At 36.0% G+C, this 14,481-nt stretch overlaps 1 protein-coding gene and 1 long non-coding RNA gene across 2 annotated transcripts in view; one reads left to right on the top strand and one right to left on the bottom strand.

The window, feature by feature from the left end:
• The window catches only part of LOC149796047 (rho guanine nucleotide exchange factor 12-like), a 344,172-nt gene extending 337,826 nt beyond the window's left edge, over positions 1 to 6,346 (bottom strand). Inside the window, exon 1 of the mRNA XM_089965965.1 lies at positions 4,858 to 6,346. Coding sequence (XP_089822091.1) covers positions 4,858 to 5,063 — 206 coding nt within the window. The 5' untranslated portion in view covers positions 5,064 to 6,346. The remainder of the gene's footprint in view (positions 1 to 4,857) is intronic.
• Positions 6,347 to 6,545: 199 nt separating this feature from the next.
• Positions 6,546 to 14,481, top strand: part of LOC149796046 (uncharacterized) — a 31,853-nt gene continuing 23,917 nt past the window's right edge. The window contains exon 1 of the long non-coding RNA XR_016422480.1: positions 6,546 to 6,701. This is a non-coding gene — a long non-coding RNA (uncharacterized LOC149796046). The remainder of the gene's footprint in view (positions 6,702 to 14,481) is intronic.

Here is a 14,481-nt window from a genome sequence, read left to right as displayed (position 1 = left end):
AATATGAGTTTTTCTTGCTATCTGGATACTCTGTGTGCCAATGAAATTGTCCCAAATATCTTGTCAGTAATGTAATATCACTAACATGTAATGATGTACCCAGCGTGTTGGTGTTGAATGCTGGTCAGAAGTGGGCTGCACTACATCTTTGCATGCAAAATAAGAACACTAACATGATATGCTATCGGTATTTTCTTTCACAAAAATAAATACTGGCTGTAGTTGCATATTTGTTTCTCATTTTATATGTACATATATTACTAATGGAAACAAGCTGTATGAAGATATACTTGTGATAGGTGCATATTTCCAACTAATTTGTCTTTATCAAAATGGCTAATTTTTGGTTGGTTGGTTGACTGGTTTCTTAGGGCTCTCAAATGAGCAGAAGCTACTGGCAACATAACCCCATCATAATGATCATCCATTAGGGCAGTGTTTCCCAAACATGTAACATTTTGCATATCCCCTTTTGGGACACTGGTCTTATCAGTGTACCTGTTCTCCCAGTGCCATAGTGGGTTTTTGTGTACAAATATTAATGATTTATTTCTTGCTTTGTATCTCCTGAAACGCTTTGCATACCACCAGTGGTACAAGTACCGCACTTTGGGAGACACTGCATTAGTGGGGTTATATATAGTGACAATATTTTTAAGATGGTTTCATGGCAGCCACAGAGGATGTACAACTGCACCAGCTTTATTTAAGACTTGGTGAAAACCCTATCATAATAATCATCTATTAAGGAAGTAATGACAATATTTTTAAGACAGTAGTCATGCCAGCAAATTGGATGTATGACTGCACCATTTTCACTAATGACTTGGTGCACCCAGTCATGATGATCATTCATTCAGGGGGAGAAAGAACAATAGTTTTAACACAGTAGTTGGCAGCCATATTGGATGCATGGCTGGCACCAGTTTTATTAAGGACCAACCAGGTCTCAAAAGAATACCACTGAAAATCCCATGTTTATATAGCCATCTCTTTGGAATGAGGTAGAGATAATATGGCTTTCAATTCAGGAGTAGCAATAACAACATTCAAGATGGCTGCTGTGGTGGCCATATTGCATATCAGATTGATAAGATGGGCATTATAGAAAGTCTTCTGGTGAAGACCCCACATCAATACATGTACGACTTTCTGCTCAAGTGGAATTCTGATACTGGTAATGAGTTTTTTGAAGGCTGTCATCATGGCCATATTGGATGCCAGATATGTACCATTTTTATTTAGAACCAGCTAGACATTATAGGAAGTCTTTTAGTAAAACCTAATAACACAACCATACATTCAGAAGGAGCAGCAATGATAATTTTAATGATCAATGCTGTGGTTACCATAATGGATGTTAGATCAGCACCACTTTTATTTAGGGCTAACTAGACATCGTAAGAAATATTTCTGAGAAAAGTAAATGCTGATATGACTATCCATTTACGAGAAGTACTTGTAGCAGTAACAAGATTTCCCATATTGACACTGTGATAGACATAATGGATGTCCAAGCAAAAACATTTTCATTCTGGATCAACTAGACCAAGGGGTGTGTGTGTAAAGTCAATCCTTCCAGTCATTTAGGAGCGTAGCAATAACAAACTTGTGTTAACAGACAGAAGACAGTCAGCGGACCTGCCATATACTTTTCTTTTCTAAAACCGGCAGAGCAAAAACTGATAAAAACATAAAGGAAAAAAAAAGGCAACCACCCCAAATCTCAAAAGGAACAGATGCAACAACCTGTCTGTATCACTCCCTATTGAGGACCCTGCTAGGAAAAATTTGAGATCAGGTCAAACATTAGCACATGCAGTGGAATGCAGAATATTCTGCATATTACTCTGAATCAAACTTGTAAAATAGTGTCAATCGCACAATCTGAGAATATCCTTGTTTTCTGAAACAGTAGATGAATTGTTTTATCAAAAGCAATTTAATTCTAGATCAATGCATAGACAATTTCCAGGATGCAATGAATAATATAAAGTTTTTAACAATAAATGAAAGAATATATCTTAGAAAGGCCAAACTGATGTAAAAGGATCCAGAAATGCCATTCCTATCTAAGCAATATCTTTCACCAAAGAGATGTTGATGGTACTCCAAATTTAAGGTCCATAAGAAGTAAAGATTACATTATATCAAGGCCAAAGAAGGAATAGTTTAAAACGTGTTCAATATAATGGTCCATTGGTATGGAACAATATTCCAGGTGACATAAAGCAGGCTCTTAGCATTTCTTCTTTTCATAATCAGTGTCTCTTATGGATGAAATCTTTAAACAATTGAACAGTTCTAGTACAATAAATACTGCCTGCTTTTCTGTAATTTTGCATCATTTTCAGTTGAATTTTTCAATGCAGGATGATATTTTATATTTTATATATGTTTATGTGTTCACAGATGCTGTGCATTTGTTCCAGGCTTTATATTTTGATTTTTAAAAATCATTAAAATATCTAGTGTCAAGCCAGATTATTCACACCACGTTGTATATAATGTATATAACAGATAGAAGGCCTTATAATTAGAAGCAAACAAATTAAAAATAATTCCTTCATCCATCTTGCAGACAAATCATACACTTAACCCTTACTTGTTCTAATTCCATCTACATGTATAAACCTGATTTGTGATAATATGTGTACATGCATGACCCTTAGTTATGATAATTACAATTATGCATTACTTAATCAACAGTCTTTACATTCTATGTCATATTTGCTATACATGTTGGCCTATGCTGTGTGATGTTGGGTTTAACACCACGCTGGAGTACATGATAGGGTTCTTCCTCTACCATTAATACTAGCCACCATGTATAGTCTATTGTGTGCTGAAAATTGGTGTTAAACCCTACAACAACACCACCATGATATGGCAGCCAGTACATTTAATGGAGGAAGAACACAGGAAGAACCAACAAACCACTGGAAGCAACTAGAAAACTTTCCCACATATCCTAGTTGCTCAAGTAAGGACTCAAACTAAAATAATAATAATAATAATAATAATAAAGACTTTAATTAGAGAAGGTAACTCTATTAGTTACAGAACTAATCTACCTTGAGGCATGTGTGTGTGTGTGATTAGGATTTTTAACGTTGCTTTAACATTTTTTTCAGTCATATCGCTAAAATGTCTGCAGTGTGGCAATTTATAGTGATGGCTAGCACTGGGGCATCATGCTGCAGACCTGTAGCATGATGTCCCAACTCGTCACATTATCCTGACACCAGGCCAACCAGTCCTAACACTAACCTCTTAATGCTGAGCGTCTAGCAAGGCAGCTGTTAGTACCATGTTTGTAAGTCTTTGGTTCGACTCAGCCATGGTTCGAACCCATGACCTCCCACTTACGAGGCAGACGCTCTAACCGCTAGGCCACTGGAGCAGTCGCTACCTTGAGGCCTTCTATCTGTTATGTACAATATATGCAGTACTGTATATACAACATGATGTGAATAATCTGGCTTGACACTAAATAATTAAGCGATTTAAAAAAATCAAAGTATCAAGCCTGGAATACATGCACAGGCATCTGTGAACACATAAACATATATAAAATATCATCCTGCATTGAAAAATTCAACTCTGAAAATGATGCAAAATTACAGAAAAGCAGGCGGTATTTATTGTACTAGAACTGTTCAATTGACTTCATCCGAGACAATGATTACGAAAAGAAGAAATGCTAAGAGCTGGCCTTATGTCACTGGGAATATTGTTCCATATCAGTAGACCTGTATACTGTAAACTTAATTTTAAACAATTACTTCTTTGGCCTTGGTATAATGTAATTTTTACTTCTTACGGACCTTTAATTTGGAGTACCATCAGCATCTCTTTGGTGAAAAATATTGCTTAGATAGACTGGAATGGCTTTTCTGCATACTTTATACATCAATTTGGCCTTTCTAAGAATTTTTTTTCATGTTTTGTTAAAATCTTTATATTATTCATTGCATCCTGGAAATTGCCTATACATTGATCTAGAACTAAATGGCAAGCCCTCTTTTGGAGTCCTAAAAGTGTTGTTATGTTTGAATTAGAGGTATTACCCCAAATTACATTAAAATAGTCCAGATATGGCTGAATATAACTTTTATAAAAGATGACCCTATACTGAAGAGGAATGTATGTTTTGATTTCCTCAGTAGCCAAAGATAAGAATTAACCTTTTCTGAAACATGTTTAATGTGAATAGACCAAGTAAGATTATTATCTTCGAGCACACCAGGAATTTTACCTCAGATGGTCATATTAAGGCTCACATTGTCAAACAGAACCTGGAGTTTGTCGCTATCTAGCTTTGCTCATCTTTGTTGCGTTGTAACTAGTAGGGCTCTTGTTTTTTCTGTATTAATGATCGTACTGTTTTCCCTGCACCATACCTGAAGTCTGTTGAGAGAATCTTATTTTCAAGTACCATTTTGGTTTTACTCATCTCAGACAGTGCAGTAACATCTGCATAGAGGTCAGTGGAAGAAATTGAAGTTCCAATCTTAAGAGGTAAGTTGCTGATACATAATGCAGACAGAGATGTGATGTGTCATAGTAAACTACCACTTTTTTGAGTTCAGCATAAAAAATCTCAACAAATCTGGAGTTGCAAAAGATCATATAAAACTGTGAAATTATACCCCACCCACTCCTAATTATTGACAACATAATTACCGACAACTTCCAAATGGTCAATAATTTTAGAGACTAGCCCATGTCCAACAAATCTGACTAAGCTGTATTTTAGCAACAGAACCAGAACATTTTTTATGTTGCGTACTACCTAACTTATCCCTTGCTTATCTAGGCAAAAAGTGGGATCTCTTTTGCGACTAAAAGTCTTACCTGCGGTGTCGCAGAATCTCACTTGCACTGGATTGTGCTATCCTGTTAAAGGTGTCCTCCTTGTCACTACTCTCTATGGAGGGCGACCTTTCAACAACCGTGTGATCATCTTGAGACTTCATTTTGGGGACCTTTTTCTCCAAAAACGGACTCTCACGAGCCGAGAAATGAAATAAATCCATGGACCGCCATTTCTTTAAAGACATTGCCTAGTTGTTTATAATTAATCCAGGGTCCAGGTCCAGAATGCTTAAGGTGAAAATTAATTCCCTTTAGCTCACTTAATATATCCTTTTTTTAAATTTGAAATAAAATAATGTGCCTGTTTTGATTTTTTACTGCAGTAGTTCAAAACATTGAAACAAAACACAAAAATCTCCATGAAGGATCCATCAATGAAGATATATCCAACACCTTGACAAGGTAATGAAATTACTGAAATCAAGATACAATTATAAATATAAATGAGTGTAAATGTTACCTCAAAGAGCATCTGAACAAACATGTATTCTCTTCTTCTGGCATCAGAACTATATTTCTTCACAGCCTCAAACTTTTTAACATGAGATTTACAGCTGGTGACACATACTCATGTACTGTTTTGATAACTAATCCAAAAGCCAGTAAAAACAATGAAATCATACAACTGTCATATAAAACATATCACCATATTCTATGAACAAACCAATCAAAGTTTTGCATAATGACATATTAATGAGTAGGAAAAAAATCCTTTTTTCATACAAAAAATTTATTTCAAAAAAATAAATACTGACTGCAAAAAGCCATTACGTCCAAAAATATGACAGTAGGTATCCATATTGTACACAGTCCAGGAAATGAAAATGTTCACTCCAACCCACTAACCCTTTATTTTCACCAGTGAGCAAAGGACACATCCAGCTATCAACTGTATTTATCTCTTATCAGAAATGATACATGAGCATAAAACAGTCTCAACAGTATTACTCATCCAGTCTTGACCACAAAAATATCTTGTCTTAATCTGCCTTAAATACATTAGTAAAAAAAATTACATCTGAGATCAAAATATCATCTCAAAGCAGTAAAAAAAATTACATCTGAGATCAAAATATCATCTCAAAGCAGTAATTTTACATCGTTACCAGTATCAACACCTGTGAAACCTCTAGGTCTCACTAGCTCATGAAAATCAAAATTTGTTTGACTGATCAACAGAACAGATTTGACACAAGGCTATATCCAATTACACATTGTTTAGATGGACATCCTGGAAGGGCACACTGTATTATTTGGTTGAACTCCTCTGCTGTCTGCTCATAACTGATCTGCCAGTTATGATGTGTCTATGTACCATGACTGGCCCCAGGCAATAAAAACAGCAAATAGCATACAAACTAGCCTGAATACAAAATAAGAGAAAGCGTGACAAGCACTTGTACTATATGATTAAGACTGCATCCTAAATATATGCACATATATTGAGTCAAATCTATCATCCATGCATTTCACACGTAACAACATGTAGAACTCCTTGTAAGAGTTTAAGGCATAACACATAGCACTATAAACATGTACATCTATCCAGAATACACCTCCCATATCCTGTACACCATACACATAGAAGATAGGACAATTTAAATGAGCACAGATCACATCAGTATTTCCTGAGAAAGGAAACAAGCTTAAGCTCTATTTCCTGCACTGCACCAACTGATATTCTTTATAATAAACTCTAACAGCAAATCTAAGACTAACAATTCAACATGGTGGGAGACCAGAAAGGACCCATTGCAATTCTCCAAACGAAGATCATCAAAGATTAACCATGCTTGTTTAGTGTCAACTAGTTCAGTGACAAGGTATGTTGATACAAAGTTTATTATCATCTATCTCCTTTATAATGCTGGCATTTGTAGCAAAACTTACTGTAACCAGGAAATAAATGACCTGATGTGTAATTGCTGGTGGTTGCAAGATTCATCTTTGGCTTGAACTTCATGTAAACAAAAATAACTGTAAGCAAGCAAGATGACATGAATCAAGTAATTTTGACTTTCGTTGCTTGAAACTAAGGCTTTACATGAATACTTCATAACACCGATCTGCTGCCGCCCCCCAAAAATCCTTTCACACAATGGTCAAGGGCTTTTGAAGAAACACTTGTCCTTGTAAATAAAAATGTCCTTTGGTACAATCTCATAAATCAACAATCCCCTTGGTCAAGTAGTTATGAAAAAAAGGCTCATACAAGATTTTGACAAGCTCCAGCCATAGAGTACTGCACTAATATTAGTCAATTATCCATGTTGATTGAAGATTTTTTTAAAAGTCATGTTTACTAATCCTCATCTAGAAGTTGTCAAAAACTGTGAACTTGAAAATGATAACTGGTCATGCAGTCTCTAAATATATGTACTACAGACTAGTGTTTCTACCTATATGGCAAGTAACTTTATGTACTTCAATCCACACAAAAATCATCCGAATCCATGAACAGCATGAAGATATGATTCACAATTTCTTGCTGTTTGCTTTCATATCCTTATCTATATAATGCATGGTTAGCTTTTAGAACTAATGCTATGTCATGCCTAGCCTGGTGTCCAAACTAATCCTATACAGCCTATTCATCCAACTTGATAAATAGTAAAATGTCAACCCTGCTGCCTTGGTCCAATACTAGTAACTAGTAAAATGCCAACTCTAGTGTCGCAGGACAATACTCACAAGTAGAAAAATGTAAAATCCACCATCATAGACTGATAACTACTACAATGTTAGATTCAATGTCATAGGTGACCTAGCAAAATGTCAACTCTACTGTCACAGGACAATACTAGTAAATAGTAAAATGTCAGTTCCACTAGCTGTCATAGACCAATACTAGCAACTAGTAAAATGTGAATTCCACTGTCATAAACTAATACTAATAGCTTGTGAAATGTGACTGTCATAGGTGAATACGAGTAACGAATAATATGTCTCTGTCAAAGGCAAATACTAGTAACCAGTAAAATGTCAGCTCTCTTGTTATATGCCAATAACTAGTAAAATGTTAAGTACACTGTCATAAACCAGTATCGTGATATGAATCTAAACTGCATCTGACAAGTGCTATAGTTATTACAATTACATCTTCATTGATGATTTCACAGTAAAGTTTGGGACACTAGGTAGATACTTCTTGTCACTGATTTTATCCTCCTCGTTATCAACTGTTTACTCTGTTAAGTTTGATAAGCAAACATCTTTATGGAACAGAAAAACTGGACAGACCACTATTGTGGTTTCAAATTTGCTGCATACTCATCTAAGCTGTAAATCTCACAAGCAAGTCTTGAGGTAAGACTTGGAATAAAATTAGCTGAAAATTAAACTGTTCAAAACTTGAGATCCTGGGATAGATTAGAATCTGATCAGAATATCATTTGGTACAATTAATTAATATCATTCTCAAGTTGCAAATTAGTCCTCTCTGCTTGCAAATCACACTGTAGAAGTACATGAAGGTCAACCAACCTAACAAAGCAATATCCAAGTTTGTGCCCAGCACTTACAGGCAACCAGAATACCAAGTCTGGGCTAGTATATACTGAAGTCAAGCAGACTATATGAAAACATGAACTGCTCAATTTTTTTCTCCTAAACAAACTTTGAAAGTATTTTACAAAGGATGATGCACAAGGCTGCTGATTTAAGCTTCAACTCCCAGGTACTTGACTTCCTAACCTGCAGAAAATACAATCTGATTCTGAAATATGTCTGACCCTGCTAAGCCATGTGATCTCCAGGCTGAAAATGAAGTTTATCTTTCACTCTGCAAGTTAATTACTGAATAGCAAATAGTTTTATCTTGGGTTTTCCTTTTTCTGGCTAACTACAGTATTGATGTAGTCCCGACAACAAATGAACTGGCCAGCCTGATAACTTTAGCATGACTGAAGTACATGTATCCCTGTAGTGTGCTGTTTCTACTGAGAAACTCTATACTCCATGCACTCTGCAGTTAAAACATCCAGTATACAGAAAATTAGAAGTAAAATGAGTCAATTCCTGACACAAATAAGTGTATTGGTAAGCATCCAACATGGAAACAATAATACACAATTAGCTGATTAAACTCTATTTCTCACAAGGGTTTTGCATTCAAAGTTCATAAAAAATGCTTTGAAACCTAATGTGACCTCCAACCAATAAAGCCTGACCAACGACTGAGTCTATAAGCCCCAAATGTACAAGTTCACATGTACTTTCCTCTACTGAACTTTAAATGGGAGGGTTACATGCAGGCAGCTGCCACCAGATCACTGACAAGCAAACAGTGGAAAGTGGGGAAAATAACATAAACATGGCAGTCCCTTTATCTGAAACAGATGTACATGTATTCCTATTATTGAATAGTGTAGCTCATGATGGCTGCTGTTTTGTCTCCAAAAAGATTGTTAAAAATTTTGAATGGCAATAAAACATCCATCATTACGTGATTTCAAATTATACATGTTTAACATTTCTGGTCAGAACATTAATGGCTTTTCCATGGCTAAATGAATGCATGACTATCACATTTTAACAGGAATGAAGTAATGGCAATAGTTATAAACAATGCTGTAAAGCCATAGCTATTTTTTTCAAAATTCCATAATTTTTCCAATACATTAGATCTTAATTTCAATGTTTTTTCAAAGACTCCCCTCCCAAATCAGCCCTTTTCTCCTATGTCTATGAATACAGTACCCTACTGCAAGATCTGAAAATTCAATCAATTCACACCTAGTTTTAATTTTAACTTGCATGTAGTGTACATTACTTCTGCATATGTACTTCATTATGCTAACATGTGAATAAAATGCAGTTTGCCAAATCACTTGCAAAGAAAATGAAATGGAACAGCTCAACAGCTACTGAAATATGATCATTTTAGTTATAATTACATTGACATTATAAACTACAAAGGAGTAAACAAACATGAGGGAACCAGTTGAATGAATGATGAAGTGTAAAACTCACGTATAATGGTACAAGCTATTTGAAATTCCTTAAACATTAGTAGCCAAGTAATATGCCTGCCTAAATCATCTTTAACAACCAGCTACTTATCGCTGTACCCTGTTCCCCCACCCCCAATTAAGCACCCTCCAAACTCCCCTATTACTTTAAAATCCATATCTGCTACTTCCAGTTTTATGGAATGCCCTGGCTAATGATAGAGGTTCAAGCCTCCAGTGTAAAGAGATATACTCTTTAATTGTAAATTTTCCACAACATGAAAATGCCAAGCCCCTATGGCAGTCTGCATGGCTTTAAGGAATACAGCAGATGGACTCTATGGTCAGTTAGGATGATTTTGCTTCTTAGCTAGTTTGATGGGCCAGAAGCAGGTGCAAAGGATCAGTGTTACTGATCTCTGTGATAGGAGAAACCAAGAAGGGGATGAGCCAACCAAAGACAGTTTCTGATTACAGTACAGCAACACTCAGAAGACTCTAACTGTGCTCAATTAAGGTCTAGGATGTGCTCTATTAAGACCATGGATGTACTCTATAAAGACCTAAGACCAGATCAGCATCCCTGTAAAGGTGGAGCTAAACTAACTAGGCATGGACAAGGATAGTACATACCAAAATGTTTTTGCTGCTGCTTGCAACAAAAATGAAGGGCTACTGGCAACAGGGAATCCACCAAAGCAGGTTGAAAGACACTGCTAAAAAGTGGCTGGCATGAGAGGCTGTGGCTACCACAGACCTAGTCTTTTATGTGTTTAAAGTGGGTGGCTTGATCCCATCACCAATAATGGTCCTCAGAAACTGAAAGAGTGCTGTTCAATCCTTGCATAGGCAAAAGACTTGACGCACTTTCATCCTGCACTGAGCAGTGGGTGACTAGAGGGTGCTGGTCCTCTCTCACAACAGGGTGTAACTTGCTCTCTGCCCTCCTGGAAAGGGAAGGGTACAACATCCATTTATAACCTGGGTTTTTCGTGCTGTAACACTCACCCACACCTTGCTTAAACCATTGCTGAAAGAGAATGCTGTAAATAAGATTTATTCAAAAACTTCTAAATAAGTAAATGAATAAATGTATTTGCACGGACTAAGTCCATGTCAATATGATAACAGCACAAACTCACCTTTTATAGGTAGCACCAAGGAGAATTAAAACCATTTTAATGTTTTAATGCAAAATGGAAGCAATGCTAAGCTGAAAATTTAAATGGTGTTCAATGACTAAACAAACAACATAAAGGAATAAACTGCTGTGTGAAATGACTTTCCAAACAAAAAAATGGCACAAGTCAAATTAAAAGAAAATATGAAATATAAAGATTTGTTACTGTAATAAAACAGTCAACAGAATGAATATGAACCTGCAGCCCAAATTCAGCAAAGACAGAGATAATTTACTACAATAGTCAGAAATAAATTGTCAGCAATAATAGTTATGCTAACACCATGTGGGGAATGACCCTAAATATAAGATCGTAACAAATGTAACCAGAAATTTGTTTAGGTAGCTATAAAGCTAGTTTCATTATAGAAAAAAAGATCAGAGGTAATTTCACACAAAGAAGAGAAAACTCAAACCATGACATAAAACACAAAGCAAAGGCATTTTCTCTATGATGTTGAATTTCAGCAGCCTATAATTGCTGCGAGTGGAAAAAGAATGAGGACAGTGCACATAGACAAGGTACATATGGGTTGGACCAGAGGAGGTCTTATGTTCTAGAATCTTCTGGTTCACCATTATAATGGGGGCCCTAGATGGCTAAGTGGTCTAAGGCACTTGCCATTAGAGATCACTGACAGCTCACCTGCCTGTGTGGGTTCAAGTCTCAGGTTCAGCCAATGTAGGTACATGTATATGAGAAAGCAGGCAAATAGCTTCCCATGGGTCGGTAGTTCTTCCTCCACTAGATAACTGCCTGCCATGTATAGCCTATCACGTGCTGGAAAATGGCATTAAGCCCATTAACAACAACACCTTAATAGGAGAACAATTTCTTGTCATACAGTTTCAGTATTTTCTGCCAAGAAAGGTACAGCTAAACAATAACAATGCATTTTGTATACTTAATATAAAACTTCATGTCTGTGATTTTCCATTAACACATTAACCCCTAGCGACATGTTAACGTGGCAGGAGGTAGTAGCCTACAGCCGAGCTCTGTAGCGTCATGGTCATGTATGATACACTAAAGTGGGTGGTATTATAAGGTAAACAGATGTAGCTCTACAATGATACCAAATAATCTGGAATTTCTAGTTGCACTACAAAATACAGAGGGAAAAACCACAATTTTTTTAATCTATTTTTTTTCTATCCAAAATTGGCCCGTGGTCGGAGTCAAATTTTGTGTCAGGATTTTAGACTTTTTGGTCTCAGATCTAAGGCAAACTGGTATGAACTGCAGACAGACTAATAAACCTTTGCAAAAAATAGGATAAGATGGGCATTTGGAATAAAGAGTGGTCTCAATACAAAAATAATGGGTCTGTTTAGCCCACACAAAAAAAAACTCCAACTTTTACCCTTCTGCTCATGTGCAAGCCAAATAACCAACAAAAAACGACGTTTCTAACACAACTAGGCAGTATGTTCTTGAAAGATAACCTGGGATTTGGTGTTTTCGAATGCATTCAGAAATAGCTTTCAAAATGTGTTCCTTCCTCGAATTTCAGGTGAAAACGACAAAAACCTCCAGGGGGTAATGTGTTAAGTGGCAATAGCAACAATATTTTCAAGATGACTGCAATGGTGGCCATACTGAATATCAATCAGCACAATTTGCATTTAAGACCAACTAGATGTTATAAGATGTCTTCTGGTGAAAACCCCATGTCAATATCACTTTTCATACTGAATATCAGATTGGCACAGTTTAGACATAACAAGAAGTCTTCCACTGAAGACCCCATGCTGACTTTCTATTCATAAGTACAAGAGGTAGCAAAAACAAGATTTTCAAGATGACTGCTGTGGTTACCAAAATTGAATGTTTGATAGGCACCATTGTCATTGAGGACCAACTAAATATCAAAAGAGGTCTTTCAGTGAAAATAGCATATTGGCATGACCATCCATTCAGGGGGAGCAATGATATAAAAAAAATTCATGATGGTCACAGCAGTGGTAAATACCACATGTAAATTGTCCATGTGCAATGCAAACCATGATTACTGTAAATTCATGGATCACCAATCTTGGTAGATATTTTGGTTCCTTTGAACCAAGCTTGACACATTAAATACCAACTTGGGAGACTCAGAGAGCGATTTGAAAATGACCCAAATACAAACCCTAAAGAAACAGGTTACAAAGTTAAGCACAAGTTGATGAACAAAAAAGTTAAGGCTACAGTAACCAATTTAACAGATGTAGTATATACCTCATGATACAAGTACATACCATTATATGGCTCCATTGCCAATAGCATCTAAGAAAATAAGCTAACCCAAATCAACAGATTCTGAAATATGTCAGTCACCTAAATTTCTTGAAAAAAGGCATTGCACTCCATACGCATATAAATAAACCACCTTGTGGCTCTACAAGAAACAATGTTATAAAATGACCTCAACAAAAACCAGCATCCAGAGTAAATTGATCTGAAGACACAATTTTGTCACATGACTATGAAATACAGCTACAGCATCCACCTATAGCATCCACCGATGAAGACAATACTCATGACGCAACTACATACCAGATTATGTGACTCCACTAGTAATAATACCAGAGTCATGCAAGCTTATGCAAAATCACTACAATATAATACAAGTCATTGACTTGGGTTACTAAAAAAAAGCCAATTGGGAATTCCAAAGGTCAACAGCAAGTTAACTTTTGAAAATGTCTACCAGAGCTCCAGACTGTATGAATCTGATTTTAAACAGTTAACTCCACTTTTCTACTATTTACTCATTCATACAATATATAATTAACCAATCTATCACAATACAATATACACAAGGGTTTTTAATCTCAAACCACCATAGGGCCACATGAAGGCATTTTCGTTGGATCAAGGGCTTTATTTCTCATAACTTGTGACGCCAATCATTTTGCGGGCCACAGGATATGGCTTGGTGGGCAGCATGTGTTTGAGACCTCTGATAAATATGGTCATTAATATGGAAACTTAACTGCTGAATTAAAATATTTATTCAAATCCAACTCTTAGAAATGGCCTTCTGTGAACATCAATATCAATAAAGCATGCAAAAAGCAACGTGTTCCAAAGTTTACATTTTATTATAATACAATGCACAGGATGGAATGCACAACCTGTTTGACAAAGACATTACCATTCAACTGCAAAGTATCAAACTTCAAACTTCCCATGTGTTGCCCCACTGGTTTGATACTATATATTCATTGGTGCATTTTTTTAATTTTCTTTTTTTAAAATTTAGCTTCATTAAATCTTTCCACAAAAAAAGACTGGAAATGTATGAAAATATGCAAATAACAGACAACCACAAGGATTAGTTCCATGCATCTAGTTGTCACCTCTTTGTTTAAAGCCAGTAGTTTTAGTAGAAGTAGTAGTTTTAGTAGAAGTAGTAGTTTTAGTGGTATTAGTAAACAGAAATTCTTGTACAATGCCTGTCAGGGATTTTGTTCTGGGCCTGTTTTGCA

This window comes from Sinohyriopsis cumingii, chromosome 7 (assembly GCF_028554795.1).
Source record: "Sinohyriopsis cumingii isolate HCF-2022 chromosome 7, ASM2855479v2, whole genome shotgun sequence".
Taxonomy (NCBI): domain Eukaryota; kingdom Metazoa; phylum Mollusca; class Bivalvia; order Unionida; family Unionidae; genus Sinohyriopsis; species Sinohyriopsis cumingii.
Note: the sequence above shows the minus strand (reverse complement) of the source record. Positions and strands in the feature narration are given on the sequence as shown.